The 20,740-nt window shown below is 36.8% G+C and overlaps 1 protein-coding gene across 1 annotated transcript in view; it reads left to right on the top strand.

Annotated features, from left to right (window-relative positions):
- The window catches only part of COL25A1 (collagen type XXV alpha 1 chain), a 554,610-nt gene that overhangs the window by 364,595 nt on the left and 169,275 nt on the right, over window positions 1–20,740 (top strand). Inside the window, exons 6-7 of the mRNA XM_049786981.1 lie at window positions 10,129–10,155; window positions 10,382–10,408. Coding sequence (XP_049642938.1) covers window positions 10,129–10,155; window positions 10,382–10,408 — 54 coding nt within the window. The remainder of the gene's footprint in view (window positions 1–10,128; window positions 10,156–10,381; window positions 10,409–20,740) is intronic.

Raw genomic sequence — 20,740 nt, 5'->3', positions numbered from 1 at the left:
GAGTAAGCCCTGAAAAGTGAGAGATCACTACAGATATTGCAGAGATGCAAAGGCTAATCAGAGACTATCTTGAGAAACTCTATGCCACAAAACATGAGACTTGGAAGAAATGGATAAATTCTTGCACTTGTATAATATTTCTCAATCAAACCAGGATTATCTAGCATATCTAAACAGGCCCATCACTACTGAGGAAATTAAAATGGTAATCAAAAGTCTTCCCAAAAACAAAAGCCCAGGCACAAATGGATTCACTAATGAATTCTTTCAAACCTTTCCAGAGGAAAATCCTTTTCAGGCTCTTACATGAAATTGAAGTATCAGGAACACCCCAAATATTTTTTATGAAGCTACCATCACCTTGATACCAAAACAAACAGAGATGCTGCAAAAAAGAAAAACTACAGATTAATTTGCCTGATGAACACAGATGCAAAGATCCTCAACAAAATTCTGGCAAATAGGATCCAACACCTCATCAAGAAGCTCATATACCATGACCAAGTAGGATTCATTCCAGGAATGTAAGGATGGTTTAACATACACAAATAATCAACATAATATACCATATCAACAAAAATAAAAATCATATGATCATATCAATAAATGCAGAGAAAGCATTCAATAAGGTCCAACATCCATTCTTAATAAAATCTGTCATTAGGATAGGAATGTAAGGAACTTTTTTAAATATAGTCAAGGCCATCTACCACAAGCCAATGGCAAATATTATTCTCAATGGAGATAAACTAAAAGCCTTTCCTATAAATCTGGTACAAGACAAGGCTGCCCTCTCTCACCACTCCTATTCAATATAGTGCTAAAAGTTCTTGCCATAAAAATTAGGCAAGAAAAATATATCAAGGGCAGTCAGATAGGAAAGGAAGAAGTTAAGCTCTCCCTGTGTTCAGATGACATGATACTCTATTTAGAAAATCCTAAAGACTCTATCATAAAGATTTTAGAAACAATAGTCCATATAACAAAGTGGTAGGCTACAAAATTACATGCAAAAATCAATGGCCTTCTTCATACTAGGATTGGTGCAAAAACCAAGACCACCAACTACAGAACACTGATTAAAACAATAGTGATGGAACAAAACTTCTAAAAAAATGTAAAGAAAGACTTCATTTTAATCTCCATCGTATGACCTGTACGAATACCAAGATCTCTAGTTACAGAAGCCTGACTTTATCATCAGCTACTGAGCAGAAAGTTTCCAGACATCTGAAAAGAACTTAGGGGAGAGTAAAAGAGCATGTACGGAGCCTATAGTTATTCCCATGGCAGTATGCTTCAAGGCAGAGAAACCTTGTATCTCTTAAACCAAGGGAATTCCCCTTCTAATCTTTCCAATATTTACTGTGTCTATGCAAAAAAATCCCCACAAATTAATTTCTTTTGTTATTGTTGTTGTTGTGTGTGTGTTTTTCTTTTTTTTTGTCCTTTGTTTTATTTTTATTTTGGAACCATGGTTATTGTTTGGTTGTCTTTATTGCTGTGGTGCTTTGGAGGTTCTTTTGTTTGATTTTTTGTATTGTTTTTATGTTTTTCTTCCTTTTCCCCTTTCTTCTCTTAAATTGATATTTATAGCCTCTAGAAGGACTACTTCCATTTTTTACTTGTTTGATTTTTGCCCCCCCATTTTTTCTTTCATTTTTCTTTCATCCAAACAGAACCACACAACTTGAACCATCTTGTTCTGCCTCACAAACTGAGGGGGAAATAATGGAGGGTACCAAGACCAAACAGTTGTATGAACATTAGTAAAAATAAAAAATGATTAGACTTAAACACCAAATCCAAAGCCAACGACAACAGAATCGACACCCAATCTACAACAAGCTAGACACAGAGGGGACCACTTCTACTAGCAGCCCAGGGGTCAAAGGAGGGGGATATGTGACGCATTCTGGGAACAGGGGTGGAGGGAGGACAAAATTGGTGTTGGTAATACCCCTGATACAATGTCACTATGTACCTAAAATATTACTGAGAAATATTTGTAATCCACTTTGGTCAATATAAAAATTATTTAATTAAAAAATCAATGGCCTTCTTATACCAATAATATAGAGAAGAAATAGACATTAAAGAACCAATCCCATTCACATTAGTCCCACACAAACTTGAATATCTTGGAGTCAACTTAATTAAAGATATGAATACCTATACAAAGTAACTACAAAACCCTGCTTCAAGAAATAAAAGAGGACATAAGGAAATGAAGGCACATACCCTGCTCATGAATTGGGAGGATTAATATAATTAAAATGGCCATACTCCCCAAATCATTGTACAGAATTAATACAACCCCCTCTAAGAATACTCACGACATTCTTTTTTTTAATATATTTTTTATTTAAACACCTTGATCACATACATGATTGTGTTGTTTGTGTTTCAGTCATGTAAAGAACACCACCCATGACCAGTGCAACATTCCCATCACCAATGTCCCAAGTCTCCCTGCTCCCCACTCAACCCCTGCCTGTACTCTAGACAGGCTTTCTATTTCCTTCATATATTCTCATTATTAGGATAGTTCAAAATGTAGTTATTTTTCTAACAAAACTCATCCCTGTTTGTGGTGAGCTTCATGAGGTGAGCTGTAACTTCTAGCCCTTCTCTCTTTTGTGTCTGAAAATTATTATTGCAAGAATGTCTTTCATGTTTCTTAAAACCCATAGATGAGTGAGACCATTCTGCATTTTTTTCTCTCTCTCTGACTTATTTCACTCAGTATAATAGATTCTATGTACATCCATGTATAGGAAAATTTCATGACTTCATCTCTCCTGGCAGCTGCATAATATTCCATTGTGTATATGTACCACAGTTTCTCTAGCCATTCGTCTGTTGAAGGGCATCTTGGTTGTTTCCAGAGTCTTGCTATGGTAAATAGTGCTGCAATGAATATAGGTGTAAGGAAGGGATTTTTGTATTGTATTTTTGTGTTCCTAGGGTATATTCCTAGGAGTGGTATAGCTGGATCGTATGGGAGCTCAATTTCCAGTTTTTGGAGAATCTCCATATTGCTTTCCATAAAGGTGGAACTAGGCGGCATTCTCACAAGTAGTAGATAAGAGTTCCTTTCTCTCCACATCCCTGCCAACACTGCTTGTTCTCATTCTTTGTAATGTGTGCCAATCTCTGGGGTGTGAGGTGGTACCTCATAGTTGTTTTCATTTGCATCTCTCTGATGATTAATGATGTGGAGCATTTTTTCATGTGTCTTTTGGCCATTTGTATTTCTTCTTTGTCAAAGTGTCTGTCCATTTCTTCTCTCCATTTTTTGATGGAATTAGATGTTTTTTTTTCTTGTAAAGTTCTGTTATTTTGTATATTTTGAAGATTAGCCCCTTATCTGAAGGGTATTGGGTGAATAGTTTCTCCCACTCAGTGGGTGGATCTTGTATCCAGGGTGCTATTTCCTTTGAGTAGCAGAAGCTTCTCAGCTTAATATATTCCCATCTGTTAATATCTGCTTTAACTTGCTTGGAGAGTGCAGTTTCCTCCTTGAATATGCCTGTAGTCTCAATGACCTGGAGTGTTTTGCCTACGTGCTGTTCTATATATCTTATGGTTTCGAGTCTGATATTAAGGTCTTTAATTCATTTGGATTTTAACTTCGTACATGAGGTTAAGTTCAATTTTTTGCAAGTGGCTAGCCAGTTATGCCAACACCACTTGTTGAAGAGGCTTTCTTTGCTCCATTTAGGATTTCTTGCCCCTTTATCAAAAATTAGGAGATTGTATGTCAGGGGAACATTCTCAGAGTATTGAAGCCTATTCCACTGATCTGAGGGCCTGTCTTTATTCCAATACCATGCTGTTTTGATAACTATTGCTTTGTAGTAAAGTTTAAAGTTGGGGAAAGTAATTCCTCCCATACTCTTTTTCCTAATGATTGCTTTAGCTATTCTAGGGTGTTTATTGTTCCAAATTAATTTCAAAAGTGCCTGATCCACTTCTTTGAAGAATGTCATAGGTATCTTTAGAGGGATCACATAAAATCTGTACAATACTTTGGGGAGTGTTGCCATTTTAATGATGTTAATCCTGCCAATCCATGAGCAGGGTATGCGTTTCCATTTCCGTGTGTCCTCTCTTATTTCTTGGAGCAGAGTTTTATAGTTTTCTTTGTATAGGTCCTTCACATTTTTAGTCAAGTTGATTCCAAGATATTTGAGTTTGTGTGGCACTATTGTGAATGGGGTTGTTTTCTTAATGTCCATTTCTTCCTTATTACTAATGGTGTATAGGAAGGCCATTGATTTTTGTGTGTTAATTTTGTAGCCTGCCACCTTTCTATATGAGTCTATTGTTTCTAGAAGCTTTTTGGTAGAATCTTTAGGGTTTTCTAAGTAGAGTATCATGTCATCTGCAAGCAGTGAGAGCTTGACTTCTTCCTTTCCTATCTGAATTTCCTTGATATCTTTTTCTTGCCTAATCGCTATAGCAAGGACTTCCAGTGCTATGTTGAATAGGAGTGGTGAGAGAGGACAGCCTTGTCTTGTGCCAGAATTTAGAGGGAAAGCTTTTAGTTTTTCTACATTGAGGATAATATTTGCCACTGGATTATTGTAGATGGCCTTAACTATATTGAGAAAGGTTCCTTTCATTCCCATCTTGCTGAGAGTTTTGATCAAGAATGGGTGTTGGACTTTATCAAATGCTTTCTCTGTATCTATTGATATGATCCTGTTATTTTTACTTTTCTTGTTGTTGATGCTGTGTATTATGTTGACAGATTTACGGATGTTAAACCATCCTTACATTCCTGGGATGAAACCTACTTGGTCATAGTGGATGATATTCTTAATGAGGTATTGAATCCTATTTGCCAGGATTTTATTGAGGATCTTTGCATCTGTGTTCATCAGCGATATTGGTCTGTAATTTTCTTTTTTCGTAGCATATCTGTCTGGTTTAGGTATCAAGGTGATGTTGGCTTCATAAAAGCTATTTGGAAGTGTTCCCGTTTCTTCGATTTCATGAAAGATTCTTGCTAGGATTGGAAGTAGTTCCTCTTGAAAGGTTTGAAAGAATTCATTAGTGAATCCATCTGGGCCTGGGCTTTTGTTTTGGGGCAGACATTTGATTACTGTCTTAATTTCCTCAGTAGTGATGGGGTTGTTTAGATATGTTACATCCTCTTCATTCAACCATGGAAGATTATCAGAGCCCAAGAATGTATCCATTTCTTCCAGGTTCTCATTTTTAGTGCCATAGAGTTTATCAAAGTAGTTTCTGATTACCCTTTGAATCTCTGCTATATCAGTAGTGATCTCTCCTTTTTCATTCCTAATACGAGTTATCAAGTTTCTCTCTCTCTCTCTTTCTTTGTTAGTTTTGCCAGTGGTCTATCAATCTTGTTTATTTTTTCAAAGAACCAACTTCTGCTTTCGTTGATCTTTCGGATTCTTTTTTGGGTTTCCACTTCATTGATTTCTGCTCTCACTTTTGTTATTTCCTTCTGTCTCCCTATTTTTGGTTCCTGCTTGAGCATTTTCTAATTCTATGAGTTGCATCATTAAGCTATTCAGGTATGCCCCTTCTTTTTTCTTGATGTGTGCTTGCAAAGCTATAAATTTTCATCTCAGTACCACTTTTGCTGTGTCCCATAAGTTCTGATAATTTGTGTCTCTATTATCATTTGTTTCCAGGAAGGTTTTGATTTCCTCTTTTATTTCATCTTGGACCCACTGGTTATTCAGTATTAGGCTGTTTATCTTCCAGGTATTAAAGTTTTTCTTTTGTGTCCCTTTGTAGTTCACATATAATTTTAGGGCCTTGTGGTCAGTGAAGGTAGCCTGCAAAACTTCTATCCTCTTGATATTATGGAGGTATGTTTTATGTGCTAGCATGTAATCTATCCTGGAGAATGTCCCATGTACATTAGAGAAGAATGTGTATCCAGGTTTCTGGGGGTGGAGTGTCCTATATATTTATATATCTACTAGGACTCTTTCTTCCATTTTTCTTTTCAGGTCTAGTACATTCTTGTTGGGTTTTGGTCTAGTTGACCTATCAAGTGTTGACAATACAGTGTTGAGGTCTCCCACAATTATTGTGTTGTTAGTGATACTATTTTTCAAATTTGTCAACAATTGTATTAAATATTTTGCTGGCCCATCATTCGGTGCATATATGTTTAGGAGAGTGATTTCTTCCTGCTGTACAAATCCCTTGATTAATACATATTTCCATCTTTGTCCCTTATAACTTTCCTGAGTATAAATTTTGCATCATTTAATATTAGTATGGCCACTCCAGCTTTTTTATGGGTGTTGTTTGCTTGGATGATTTTCCTCCAGCCTTTTATTTTGAGTCTATGCTTGTTCTGACTATTCAGGTGCGTTTCTTGTGGGCAGCAGAAGTTTGGGTTGAGTTTTTGGATCCATTTAGCCACTCTGCGTTTCTTAACTGGTGCATTTAGTTCATTGACATTGAGAGAAAGAATTGTCCTGGGATTTAGTGCCATTTTTCTATCGAAGTTTGGTGCCTCTGTTTTCTTTTAAGACTGGTTTTGAGTCTTTAAAGTTTCTGAGCTGTTGTTTGTCTGTGAAACCATGTATTGTTCCTTCAAACCTGAAAGTGAGTTTTGCTGGGTGCAGAATTCTAGGCAAAGCATTTACTTCATTGAGTTTTGTCACTATGTCCCACCACTGCCTTCTGGCCTTGAGTGTTTCTTGTGACAGGTCTGCGGTAAATCTCAAGGATGTTCCCTTGAATGTAATTTCTTTTTTTGATCTTACTGCATTCAGAATTCTGTTTTTATCTATGGGGTTCATCATTGTGACTAGGATGTGTCTTGGGGAGTTTTTTCTGGGGTCTCTTTTAGTTGGTACTCTTCAGGCATGCAGGATTTGATCACATGTATTCTTTAGCTCTGGTAGTTTCTCTTTAATGATGTTCTCGACCGTTGATTCTTTTTTTTTTTTATTTAAACACCTTGATTACATACATGATTGTGTTTGGGTTTCAGTCATGTAAAGAACATCACCCATCACCAGTGCAACATTCCCATCACCAATGTCCCAAATCTCCCTCCTCCCCCCCCTCCCGACCCCCGCCTGTACTCTAGACAGGCTTTCCATTTCCCTCATACATTCCTGGAGATTTTCTTCCTGGGTCTCTGGGACTCCAGTGATTCTTAAGTTGTTTCTGTTGAGCTTATCATAGACTTCTATTTTCTTCTGTTCCCATTCTTTGAGTATTTTTTCCATTTTTGGATCATTTGCTTTAAGGCTTTTTTCCAGTCTCTTCTGCTGTATGGAGTTGTTATTCATCTCATCTTTCAGTGTACTAATTCTATCCTCAGCTGATGTTAACCCATGGGAAAGCTCATCCACGTTTTTCTTCAATTCATCTACTGAGTTTTTCAGACCTATTATTTGACCTGAAATTTTAGTTTGGAGTTTTCTCATTTCTATCTTCATATTCTCTTGGTTCTTATTAGTGTTCTCTTCTATACTTTCTTTGAGTTTTTTGACCATCTTCCATATTTCAACTCTAAATTCCTTATCTGAGAGACTGACTAGTTGGTTGGCCATGTTCTGATCATCTGAATTGCCGTCTTCATTCTCTATGTCTGGCGCTGGCCTGCGTTGTTTCCCCATTGTCACACTTGTATTGTGGGCTTTTATACGTGTTGTGGTTGTATTCATTGGCTAAATGATGTGATTGGCCGGGAAACGAAGCGGAGCGGCCGTGCTCCTCTGGCTCCACCCTTTCTGGGCTTGTAAACTCACCTTCAGGGAAGGCTAGCTGTCTGCAGATGAGCCAGACACAGGATGAAATCAGGCCGAAAATGGAGCACAGCACAGAAGACAGGCAGATAGGGGTGCTGGCATCTGAATTCCAGCAGAGTTCAGTGGCTTCCCCTCTCATGACATTCTTTAAAGAAGTGAATAAAACACTTGAAATTTATTTGGAACAATAAACACCCGTGAATAGCTAGAACAAACCTTTGGAAAAGGAATATTGGAGCCATCACTTTCCCCAACTTTAAATTGTATTATAAAGCTATAGTCATTAAAAACAGTGTGTTCTCTAGACATACACTTAGTTAATCTTTGATAAAGGGGCAAGAATCTAAAATGGAGAAAGAAAGCCTCTTCAATAAGTGCGGTTGGCATAACTGGTAGGCCACATGCAAAAAAAAACCAAACACAAATCTCCATCTAACACCTTGCACAAAGGTCAAATGCAAATGGATTAAAGACCTTGAATCATATAGGTAAAAACACTCCAAGACACTGAGACTAAAGTCATCTTCAAGGAGGAAACAGTGTTCTCCAAACAAATTGAAACAGAGATAAACAAATGGGAATATATTAAGCTGAGAAGTTTCTGTGCCTCAAAAGCCACCCACAGAATGGGAGAATCTATTCACCCAAAACCCATCAGATAAGAGGCTAATCTCTAAGATATACAAACTACTGACAGAAATTTATAAGAAAAGTTCTAACCCCATTACAAAATGAGGAGAATAAATGAACAATTTCTCAAAGAAGAAATACAAGTGACCAAGAGGCACATGAAAAAATATGTTCCACATCACTAATCATCAGAGAGATGTAAATCAGAACAACAATGAGGTACCATCTCATGACACAGAGACTGGCACATATCACAAAGAACAAGAACAGTAAGTGCTTCCAAGGATGTGGGAAGGAAAGAACTCTATTCACTGCCATTGGGAATGCTGTCTAGTCCAGCCCTTATGGAAAATAATATACAGATTCTTCAAAAAAACTGGAAATTGTGCTTCCATATGATCCAGCTATACCACTTCTAGGGATATTCCCTAGGAATACAAAAATGAAATACAAAAAATTCCTTACACTTTTGTCACACCTATGTTCATTGCAGCACTATTTACAATAACCAGACTCTGGAAACAAACAAGAAGTCTTTCAACATATGAAGGTCTAAAGAAACTGTGGTACATATATACAATAGAATATTATGCAACCATCAGGAGAGATGAGTCATGAAATTTTCTTTTTTCTCTCCCCTATGAAATTTTCTTATACATGATGTATATGAAATCTATTATGCTAAGTGAAATAACTCAGAGAGAGACACACACAGAATAATCTCACTCATCCATGGGTTTTAAGAAAATCAAAAGACATTATTAAAATATTTACCAGAGATGAGGTGAGCTTCATACTGTATGAAGCTCACCACAAAGAGTGGTGAGTGCAGTTAGAGAAAAAACTAGAATGAGAACTATCATAACAGTGCCAATGAGCAAGGGAAGTAGGAAGCCTGTCTCAAATACAGGTGGGGGCGGGGAGATTGGTGATGGGAATGTTGCACTGGTGAAGAGGGATATTCTTTTTATGACTGAAACCCAACTACAATTATATTTATAATCATGGTGTTTAAATATATATAGATTTTTGTTGTGAGACTATTTGGAAATTTCTCCTAAAACTGAACACATACATTCTCTATAATCCTTCAGTTCCACTCCTAGGTTCCCACACAGTAGAAATGCACACAACTTTTTGCCAAAAGGCATACACTAGGATGTTTATAGAGAGAAATGCTAATTCATAAGACAGGATCTGGAAAATCCTGGAAGCAAATTCACATCTAACATTCTGAGGTTTAAATAATGGTTTATGTATATGAGAGAACATTACAAATTGATAAGATCTAAGGCTACACACAAACTATGCATGTACTTTACCTATATAAAGCAAGAGAAGTAAGACTTGCTGAATGATCCTATTTGTACAAAGTACAAAAACAGCAAAAGTATTCTATTAGACACGGGATTAGTTTTGGTACAGTTCGAGATGGGATTATTTGATGAGGACCTGGGGTTACCTTAGCTGGGTCTGCTTCCTTCCTGGGATTTAAGTTTGTTGAAAATGTATCGATCAGATCATTTCTTTTGCTTACTACCTCTATATTTTTCTCAGTGTGCATGTGTTGATAATGACATTCACATTATAATCAAATTGCAATTACATTTTAAAGGCACTAATTCCTTAAGAATCCTGATAAATTATTAAACTATGAATCTTGCAATAACTCTGGCTAGGCTATTTATTCAAGGCAAAATTATGTTCATTACATTTTTTTTATTTTCCTTTATTTTAGGGCCCTCCTGGTATGAAAGGTGATAAGGTAAGAAAATGCATGACAGAAGTGAGTGGATATCCATGTTGAGTTGACTATAATATATATTAAACTGTACTTTTAAAATTTTTTATGTTTATTTTTTAAATGTTTTAATTGGATCACTGTGAGATACACATTTACAAAGTTGTTGATGATTGTCTTTATATCTTTATAATAAGCATAAGATAGTTTGTGCTAAAACAATTACCTTATCTTTCTTCCTGCCCTGTAGGGAGAACAAGGTGATCAAGGACCTCGGGTAAGTTGAACTTTTCCAATCCTGGGCAGAAAATTCAACTGGAGTCCAAAACTAATTGAACTGAAAAATTGCCCAACTTGGAACTTTTTGAAACTTTGGAAGTTTCGTGTGACTGGAAAAAAATTCCCTATACCACTTTTAAGTGGAAGAGTCTTAAAAATAACTAATATGGACATTTTGTGCTTCATGTTAACTAGGCAAAAACTACATCAATTAAACCTGACTAAGGACCAGGATCATTATTGAAATCAACCACCACCATCTTTGCTGTGGTGGATTATGGGGCCTTCAGATTTGTATACATTATCTCACAATCTAGAAGCCATGTGGATTCCCATTGAATGTTGACTTTTTGCTACAGTTAAACTCTATGTGCCATTGCATAAATATGCTCTATTACAGATGAAATTCATAATGCCTTTGACATATTTGAATTTCTTATTTTTGTAGGTCCATAAGCAGATAAAAGGTGTGAGATAATGCCACATTCCAGGCAGGGAGCAGATTCTTTGATTCTTCTCAAATATGTCTCATTTTGCCATTATAATACAGTGGAGAATGCTTTATTGTTACCTTGGTAGTGCCAAATGCTCTGCTTCACATCTGTGCCTTATTACCCCAATGTTCAGACATACTGTTCCAATGATGCTGGGGCTCTGCTCAGACATACCTCTCAATTTTCTCATGTCACTATGAACAAAAGTGAGTATTTGGTTAAAAAGAGTTATTTTTCAGCATATTCAAAAAGCATAATTAAGCTTTCAGTTTGGAAAACAGAAATTGTCAAATTTTTGTTGTATCATTAATTATTGAATTTGTACCATATAGAGTTTTTACTGAAAAATAGCTAGTTGACACAAATATGGCAATATTGTTTACTCAAGTTTATTAGAGTAGATAAAGGTTTTGCTATGATTTGCTTTTCTTTCTGTGCTTCAGCCTTTTCTTCTTATAGAAATGATGACTGTGCCTTGGAGTTTTTCATTCTTCACAGCAGTTATTCCTGCTCATAACTACTTTCAAGCTAAACATTCATCTTTTCGGTCAAGGAAATTAAATTAACATCATAATATCAGTCATGGAGGTGACTATCATAAATCCTTCTAAGCTGAACTAGTTGGAAAGAGCCACTCGCTTTGTATGCAATGATTAATTCACATTAATTAATGGTGTGTCCTTGTGAAGTGAATGTCCCTTCTTTCTACACGCAATATCACAACCACTGTTTGCCTTGCCTATGTAAAGAGGCAAACAATTTCCATTCTAAGAAATCTTCTTTTTGGCAAAGGAAGGGAACAGGGTGGCTCATAGCTGAGCTGTCATCAGTCTGCATGCAGAACCTCATTTTCAAAAAGGTGTGTTGGCTTTCATCGTTCCCAAAAGTGATGATTGATGGTAAATTGGGGCCAGGATTTCAGAGTGAAACCTGACACCACGGAAAGTCACCTGGTTTTATGTTGCATCACAAACCAAGACTTGGACCAGGTTTCTTGTGAGTTTGGCCAAAGTTCATGAACTACTTTGATGAACCAGACTGTCTTCCCTTCAGATTTCAGCCAGTTTTCACACTGACTGGAGCCAAGTTTTAGGCAATTCGAGGCCATGTAGCATTTCAGGTAAAAAAAAATCATCAAAATTGATCCTATTTCCCCCTAAATTTTTTTGCTTTGTCTGAAAGAACTTACATATATTTTATCATGTAGGATGAATCTTCAGAGGTCAAAACAAATCTAAATTTTCTGGGAAGTTTCAGAGGATGAAACCCACTGGTATACCTGCCTTTTTTAGATCACAATTTGGAAGCCAGGGAGGTCAGCCTTAATGGACTGAATTTTAAAAACATAAACATCTATTAAGATATTAGCAACTTTCAAGGGTCCTTATACTACTATGGTATGGTTTGATAGCTATGAAAAAAATGAGTTAAGAATTGACAATTCTTCAGTTAGATTGGAAATGAGCCCATATCTTCCTAGGTGCACTTTACCAATGATGCCTGCCAAGAATCTTTCTTCCATAAACTGTAGATGATTGTATTCCAGTGGTCTGCTCATTTCATCCTATCTTGAATTTTCTATTCTACTTTTCACATTTCAAGCAACTAATTTTTTCCTGTAGTTTACATTATGACCATCCAGCTTCTCCATTCTTTATTAACTGACTTTCTACTTTGGCATCTATGATGGTTATTAAATATATGAGATTTTTTTTACATTTTTGTCTTATCAAATATCAGTCATGGGTATATTAAAATGTAAATTGTGAGTTAAAGCAGGAAAAATTGAATTCAGGGGCCGGGTAGGTGGCGCTGGAGGTAAGGAGTCTGCCTTGCAAGCGCTAGCCAAGGAAGGACCGCGGTTCGATCCCCCGGCGTCCCATATGGTCCCCCCAAGCCAGGGGCAATTTCTGAGTGCTTAGCCAGGAGTAACCCCTGAGCATCAAATGGGTGTGGCCCAAAAACCAAAAAAAAAAAAAAAGAAAAAAAAGAAAAATTGAATTCAAAAATTAATAAACTATTTAACTGGTCTATCTTGAAGCATTTGTGTATTTAAATAATGAACATTTACTATACCATATTTAACATATTATGCTTAGTGAATGCTATAAAGACTATAACTGTGTCACATTTTGCTTTCTTCTATCACCACCAAATTCTACCTATTATCATCTTAGGTTTTTTATTATGATGATGATATCGCCATCAGTCTTAATCCCACTCTTGACCCTGTATAGTTCATTTTAAGCATAGCAAAAAAGATCATTTTTCCCTGTAAAGTAGAACATGTTTCTCCATGATTTCAACCTGAGAATGAAATCTGGTTCTCTTTATTTGACCTCCATGGACCTTCAAGATCTGTCTCTTGCCTCCTCGCTCATGTTTCATAACTTCCTCTCTCATCACTTTTTCCCTCTTGCTCCCACCACACTGTCTTTCATGTGTTCATCAACCATACCAGTGGTTATTTGTTATTTCTGATTTTCTTGTAGGTAGGTTTGTCTTGTTATTGCAATTTTATCCCAAATGCCTCCTTAGGAAGAATTTCTCCAACTACCCAATCAAAAATTATGGTTATCTTAGTTTTTATTTACTATCTATCTGCGAAGCATGTCCCTCCTTAGAATATAAACTCCGTGGGAACAAAGACCTAGTATTTCTAATTCATACCATCCTCAGCAGGAGTAATTGGATAAAGGTTGAACATTGAAGTAAAATATTATATAATTATACGCTCAAGGAGGTAATAACATTGTGATTGTCTGAATTAAAAATCAACTACGTGACTATAAGTTACATAGTTATACCAAGAGATGCTAGCTAGAAAAACAAGCACTGTCTATTTTAAATAATCATGTGAGCCTATGTAAGAGGTAACACTGAGTTAGAATTAACAACTGGGAAATTTTTTTAAGCAATAAAATGAAGAACATGACATGAAACAGTCCAGGAAAATTGTAATTTGAATGCAAATAGGAAATAGCTATCCATTTAAAGGCTTACATTTGCTAAGGATATATATATATATATATTTCAGTACAAAAATGAATCATCAAGCTGAGAATTCATTAAAGTAAAGTTATGGAACATTTTGAATGTTAGTACATCCTTTGATGTCTCTTACTAGCACCAGACTATTTGAGGTATCATCAAATGCTCTTCATGAAAATATAGTTGGTGTTTGTATTCAATATGAACCATAACCAGAAGTGATTCCAAAGTAGGCCATGTGATTCTGTCAGTTGACTATTCAATCCACAATCATATATCAGGAACTAGAAGGGTAATGTCCAATCCTCAATGTAAAGGTGAACAGAGATTAGCTTACTCAGTCTAGAACATCAGGTATTTTTAGAGATGGAAATAGTTCAGCAGTCGTCAGGAATTAAGTTGGTGAACAAAAGAATAATTCCAAAGTTGTCATCAAAATATGTAAAAAGGTGCCATGATTTCTATGTGCAAAAGGAAATGAGTCTATTTTTCTCTCATAATGAAAAGGTCAGAGAAGGTTATGGATGGTGCTATTTGTATAATTCAGTAATATTACTATAGAAGTCTGTGTGTTTCTTGACCTTTCCTTCATGGTTGTATGAAGACTGGCTCAAGGTCAACTGTCACATTCAATCTCCATATTAACAAAGAGGATGAAAGGAGGAGAAAGATACAAAAATGCTCCCAGGACTTTCTTTCATAATTAAATTCTACTTATGTCTCATTGTCCAGACAGTCACTACACAGTTAGAAGTGAGCTAAAGAGACAGAGTGGAAAGGAAACTGGGTCCTTCTTATTAACAGGGTTTACTGCCAGTGCTAAGTAAAAGTCTCTGAAGAGAAGGGAATAGAAACTTCTGAGAGGAAAATATTAAAGCAGAGAATTAGATGAATTAGATCTATACTAGATTTACATACAAGAGTTGTGGTTATGGGTGGAATTGGGACCAAGTAAAAGTATAAACGGGTTAGAAATACTAATAAAGTTATAAATACTAATAAGAATAAAATAGGGCTGGAGTGATATCACAGTGGTAGGGCATTTGCCTTGCACAAAGCGCATCCAGGTCAGACCTTGGTTCTATCACCGGCTTGAACCAGGAGCAATTTCTGAGTTCATAGCCCAGAATAACCCCTGAGCGTCACCAGGTGTGGCCCAAAAAGCAAAAACAAACAAACAAAACAAAATAAGAATAAAATAGCAAGTTATAAAATTGAAAATTTAACAGCAATCTTGGAGTTAGTTGGATATTGGGGATGATGTTGAGCAAAAGATGAGAAAAAAAGTCAATATTCTGGTCTAATAAAAATTAGTTGAGAGAATAATGGAAGATAAGTGATATGTTAAGTTTTGGTTCTGCTGAATTTGTGATTTTGTGATTATGGTGAATTCTTTGACTGGAATAATGAAGCAGATAGAAATCTGAAGTTGGAATGTTAGGAACAGTGTTCTTTGTAAAATTAACTCACCACACAACTGTCACAAAGCAAGAACTGAGATGGTGGAATAAAAAAAAAATACCATATTTGCCAGCATATAAGATGACCGGGCGTATAAGACGACCCCCGAATTTTGCAGTTAAATCATAGGTTTAGGCCTATATTCGCTGCATCAGACAGAACGTTCCTGTGCTGCATGTGCTGCATGTGTTCCTGTGCTCATGTACCACAGTGAGCCAATCACAACAAGCAAAGGTTCTAAGGTTCTACTGTAATAGTCTTCCTCTCTGACTCTGGCCAATCTGAGCAGGCATTTTACAATGTAGATTTGGTACAGAACATTGTCTAATTTGCATGCATAAAAAGCCTGCTTGGATTGGCTGAGTTAGAAAGGCGGTCCGAGCAGCCTTGCAGTGATTGGTTCAGAACATTGTCTCATTTGCATACATCAAAAGCCTGCTTGGATTGGCTGAGTTAAAGAGGCGGTCCGAGCAGCCTTGCAGTGATTGGTGCAGAACATTGTCTCTTTTGCATGCATCAAAAGCCTGCTTGAATTGGCTGACTTAGAGAGGTGGTCCGAGCAGCCTTGCAGTGATTGGTGCAGGATCAAGTTGGAAAATTCGTTTTGTGGCAATATTCAGACAATTTTCATTTAGCGACATATTGAAACATTTTTCGGGATATACTCGGCATATAAGACGACCCCTGATTTTTGGTTGACTTTTTTGTTTCAAAAGTCATCTTATACTCCAGAAAATACGGTAGGCAAAAGAGTAAAGGGAGAACCACTATAAAAATAGTCACTTGGAAGCCGAGAACAAAGGAAGTCAGAACAAAGGAAAACCAGAAAACTGCAGTGTTGGAACAGAAAGGAAAGATGAGTTATTATTCTAAGAACAATCTGAGTAGTCCATAAGGTCTTCTCATTGGTGGTGTTCAGTGGGTTTCTTTTCTTTTATCTCATTTTATTTTACATGATAATTGATTATCACATTAGTGTCTCTCTTAACTGGTGCATTTAGTCCAATGACATTGAGGGAGATGATTGTCATCTTTGTGTAGAAATTTGGTGTGTCTGTTGGTCTGTCTTAAAGTAGAATTTTAAGCTTTCCTTTTAAGGCTGGTTTTGCATCTGTAAAGTTTCTGAGCTGTTGTTTATCCGTGAAGGTATGTATCCTTCCTTCAAACCTGAACATGAGTTGGGCTAGTTACAGTATTCTAGGTGAAGCATCCATTTCATTCAGTCTTGTCACAATATCCCACCACTGTCTTCTGGCCTTGAGGGTTTCTTTTGACATGTCTGCTATAAATCTTAAGGATGCTCCTTTGATCCCTTTTTGATCTTGCTGCTTTTAGTATTCTATCTCTATCTGTGGGATTCGTCATTGTGACTAGGATGTGTCTTGGTGTGCTTTTCTTTGGGTATCTTTTAGCTGGTATTCTTTGGGCATGCAGGATTTGGATTCATGCAGTCTTTGCATGCATGCCCGAAGAATACCAGCTCTGGGAGTTTTTCTGTGACGATGTCTTTGACAGTTGATTCTTCCTGGCGATCTTCCTGGGCCTCTGGGACTCCAATGATTCTTATGTTGTTTCTGTTGAGTTTATCAGAGACTTCTTATTTTCATCTGTTCACATTCTTTGAGTACTTTTTCCATTATCTGATCATTTGCCTTAAGGTTCTTTCCCAATCTCTTCTACTGTATGGTGTTGTTCTGTATTTCATCTTCTAGTTCATTGATTCTGTCCTTGGCTGCTGTTCCCCTGTTGGAGAGGCTTTCCATTGATGTTCAGTTTGGAATTTTCTGATTTCTATCTTTTTGTTCTGTTCACCTTGTTCTATGCTTTCTTTGATTTATGAGGATTCTCCATATTTCTATTCTAAACTTCTTATCTGAGAGATTAATCAGAAGGTTGATTTTTTTGTTTTGTTTTGTTTTGTTTTTCGAGGGGCCACACCTATTTGATGCTCTGGAGTTACTCCTGGCTAAGCGCTCAGAAATTGTCCCTGGCTTGGGGGGACCATATGGGACGCCGGGGGATTGAACCTAGGTACTTCCTTGGCTAGCGCTTGCAAGGCAGACACCTTACCTCTAGCACCACCTCACCGGCCCCTCCAGGTATTTTTTAGGTCATCAGAGCTATCATCTTTATTCTCTGCGCATGGTGTTTGCCTATGAGGTTTCCCCATTGTCATGCTTGTAGTGTAATTTTTTGCTACGTGTTATGGTGGGGTTCCTTAGTTAGAAAGAGTGTGAAGTGAAGCATAGCAGTCAGCTCTTCTGAAGCCTCTAGGAGACAGTTTTTGCTGGTCTTTCTTGGCCTTCTTAGGAGAGTTTCAGGAGACAGAAGAGAAGAGAAAATCTAACTTCAATTTTTAAAGCACCTATCATTAACATGCACAAAATTTTATATATTCCTCTCTCTCCAATCATTCATTCTTAAATTATCTTGGTTCTATTATCAATATCAATTAGTTTTTGTTTTTATTTTTTCTGTAATCAATTGTATATAATCACATATAAATGAAATCACTCAATTTATATCTTTTTTTCCTTGGATTTTACTTTACATAATTTCTGTAGCTCCTTCCATTAAATGCTGATTTTTCATCTTTTTTTAGTAGAATGATACTCCATAGTATAGCCGTGTCGCTTCTTTTTTGTCCACAAATTTATTGATGTATATTTCTATTGCATCTATATTTTGGCTTTTGTAACTAATTCTGCAATAAAATCAGAGTAGATGATTAACTTTAATGTCCTTGTTTCCATATTCTTCAAATAGATACCCAGAAGGTAGGTTTCTGGATCATATGGCAGCTCTGTCTTGAGCTTTTACATGCCATTTTTTCTAATGATTGTTTCAATTTATATTTATACCAATGTGATAAGGGTTTCTGTACTCTTCACAAAATGTTTTTGATACAAAGAAAGCCCTGGATATCAGATAAATGGGGTAGGGAAAGCTGTTGGATTTGGTTTTGGGCTATTGAGGCAATGTATTTGGCCAAATAGTGAATATAGAAATCATACTATGCAAAGCAAGTGGTAGAAAAGTTGACATTGTTTGGGATCTATTGACAGAAATAAGATTTAATACAGAGAAATGGTTCATATTTTGGCATTCTATGCATAGACATTGAACCAATTTCAAATCAGTAGGTTTAGATATAATATAATAACCATAGATATCCTTTAGTTTTATTTTGAAAGATGCTGGGGGTAGATTTACATTTAAAACAATGTATCCTGATGTTCAAATTACAGTTTTCTTATTCAGTCTTGAGGAGCTGTTAATACAGACTGGTTCTTTTCCTTGAATTGGCTTTGCAGTCTTACACTACATTCAGCTGTTAGATCATGCAATGACATAGTTGAAGCGCTGGTATCAGTCACCACACTCCTACTCAGTTGTCTTCATTCCATTCTTGTGGGTTTGTAATATGAAGTTCTGAGGCTCTAATTCTATGTTTCCAGTAGAGACTGGCAACCTAAGAAGCTTAAGAATTAAAGAGGGGATTCCTAAACTTGGAAATAATTTCCTAGGAATTACAACCAATAAGTTCTTGGCCCTTCAACTTGCTTCACCACCTGTCTAGGTGATTTGCACACATCCTCTCTGATACCATCCGGGAAGACAGGTTGTCAGATAGAAAAACTGGAAAAGTTAATGCAGTACAATGAAATGCTTATCGTCATTGGTCTGGCATAAGACTGGTTAGAGAGCAAGTTGGCCAACATGTGTGTCTGTAGTTATTGGAAGCATAGTGATTGGAAGCAAGTAAGATAATTTGTGTGCAAAATCTGTGGTTCACTCCCAACAAATCTCTGCATGTTTCTCATGGAGAGTCTGGGATGAATTCACATAACATGTAATTGGGAGCAAAGACATCAAGCCCAGTTCTCTCAACCTCCTGATTGTGCTGCTCCTAATGGCTCCGTCACCTGCCTATCAATAAGGCTATTCTTACCAAGTCATTTGTCTTCATGTGAGTTACTAAAAGCTCCAGAAATAGTTTAACTAATGGCAAAAACAATAAAACAATGATAATGAGTTCTTAGAAATATGTCCACTTCTCTCTGAAGACATATCTTCTGCCAAAAGCCCTCTGAAAAGAGTTGCTTTGACTTCCCACCTCATGGACCAAGAAGTCAAAATTTATAAAGAATATATATATATTTTGTCTGTGGCAACAGAGCCAGTGGGTGGAAGAGCCAGACTATGAACCACAGTACTTAGAATTCCCATGAATTCTCTCTTAATTCTCAAAAGTAACTGTGAGCAACACAGACATTATATGAACTACCTTTTTTATGATGAAAAATTAAAAAAGAAAGGTGAAGAGGCCAGTTTTGGCTCTTTCATGCTCATCGAGATTCTAGTTGGTTTCCACGGTGCCAAGTTGCCTCCAGATGGTTACTAGGATCCTTTTCAAGTTTAAAATTTCATGCCTCTGTGAAAAAATGAAGAAAGCTGAGAATACACATGTAAATCAGGAGCCTCTTTTCTTTACAATCATGGTGGTCTCTTTCTTTGAAACCCATATACTGTCTGCCCACCAATGTCCAAATAAAAGGAAGAATGCCATCCCATGATGCCAGAAAGCACAGGGGAAGGCAGGGCTATGCCCCTATCCAAGGGACACCAGGACATCAATTACCTTGTCACACAACATTACTTCCTGCTCAGCAAGATGCCACCAATGTAGAAAATGGAGGGCTGGGCAATTGCTATGTGTGATTTTTTTTCTTCACCTGATGAGTGATCTGCTCTCTGCCATTCCTAATGCTGTGTTTACATGTCCTACAGGGTATCTTGTTGTTTTGGCTGTTATTTTGAGCTTCTTTTTTCATGCAAAAAAACAGAGTTTTATTTCTTAAACAGTAAAAGAACCCGAGCTTCAAATAAATATAAAAAGTCATATAAATATAAAATAAATAAATATAAAATTATTCAGGCTTTGCCCAAGATTTTCTGTACCCACTGCCACTACCATGCTTTCCCTTCCTGATGAAAGGGGATTTGAAGTTTGTCTGGTTCAGAAGGGTCCAATGCCCACATCCTGAACCTGAGCTTTAAGAAGCAGTGGTAAGCAGCATCTTTTCTTAAATTAAGCAACTGTCTTGTCCTGAAATTGGGGCACATTTATTCACTGAATAAAATGAACAAATGTCATGAAGTTACCTCTTGACTCTACCATCACCTCGCCAAATAGCACAGAAGTCTGATAACTAGATGATTTAGTAATTACTGGCCTTGACTTTATCAGCCAACAGCTGGCTGTAAATGAATCCTGGACTCTCACAGTTGCAAGACACCACCCAGAAGCTCTGCTTTACTCTTTTCCTAAAATTATTTCTCTTCTCTGTGTTGTCAAGGAAATTCTCGTAGCAACTGGGACT

Source organism: Suncus etruscus, chromosome 14, assembly GCF_024139225.1.
Source record: "Suncus etruscus isolate mSunEtr1 chromosome 14, mSunEtr1.pri.cur, whole genome shotgun sequence".
In the NCBI taxonomy this organism is placed as follows: Eukaryota; Metazoa; Chordata; class Mammalia; order Eulipotyphla; family Soricidae; genus Suncus; species Suncus etruscus.
Note: the sequence above shows the minus strand (reverse complement) of the source record. Positions and strands in the feature narration are given on the sequence as shown.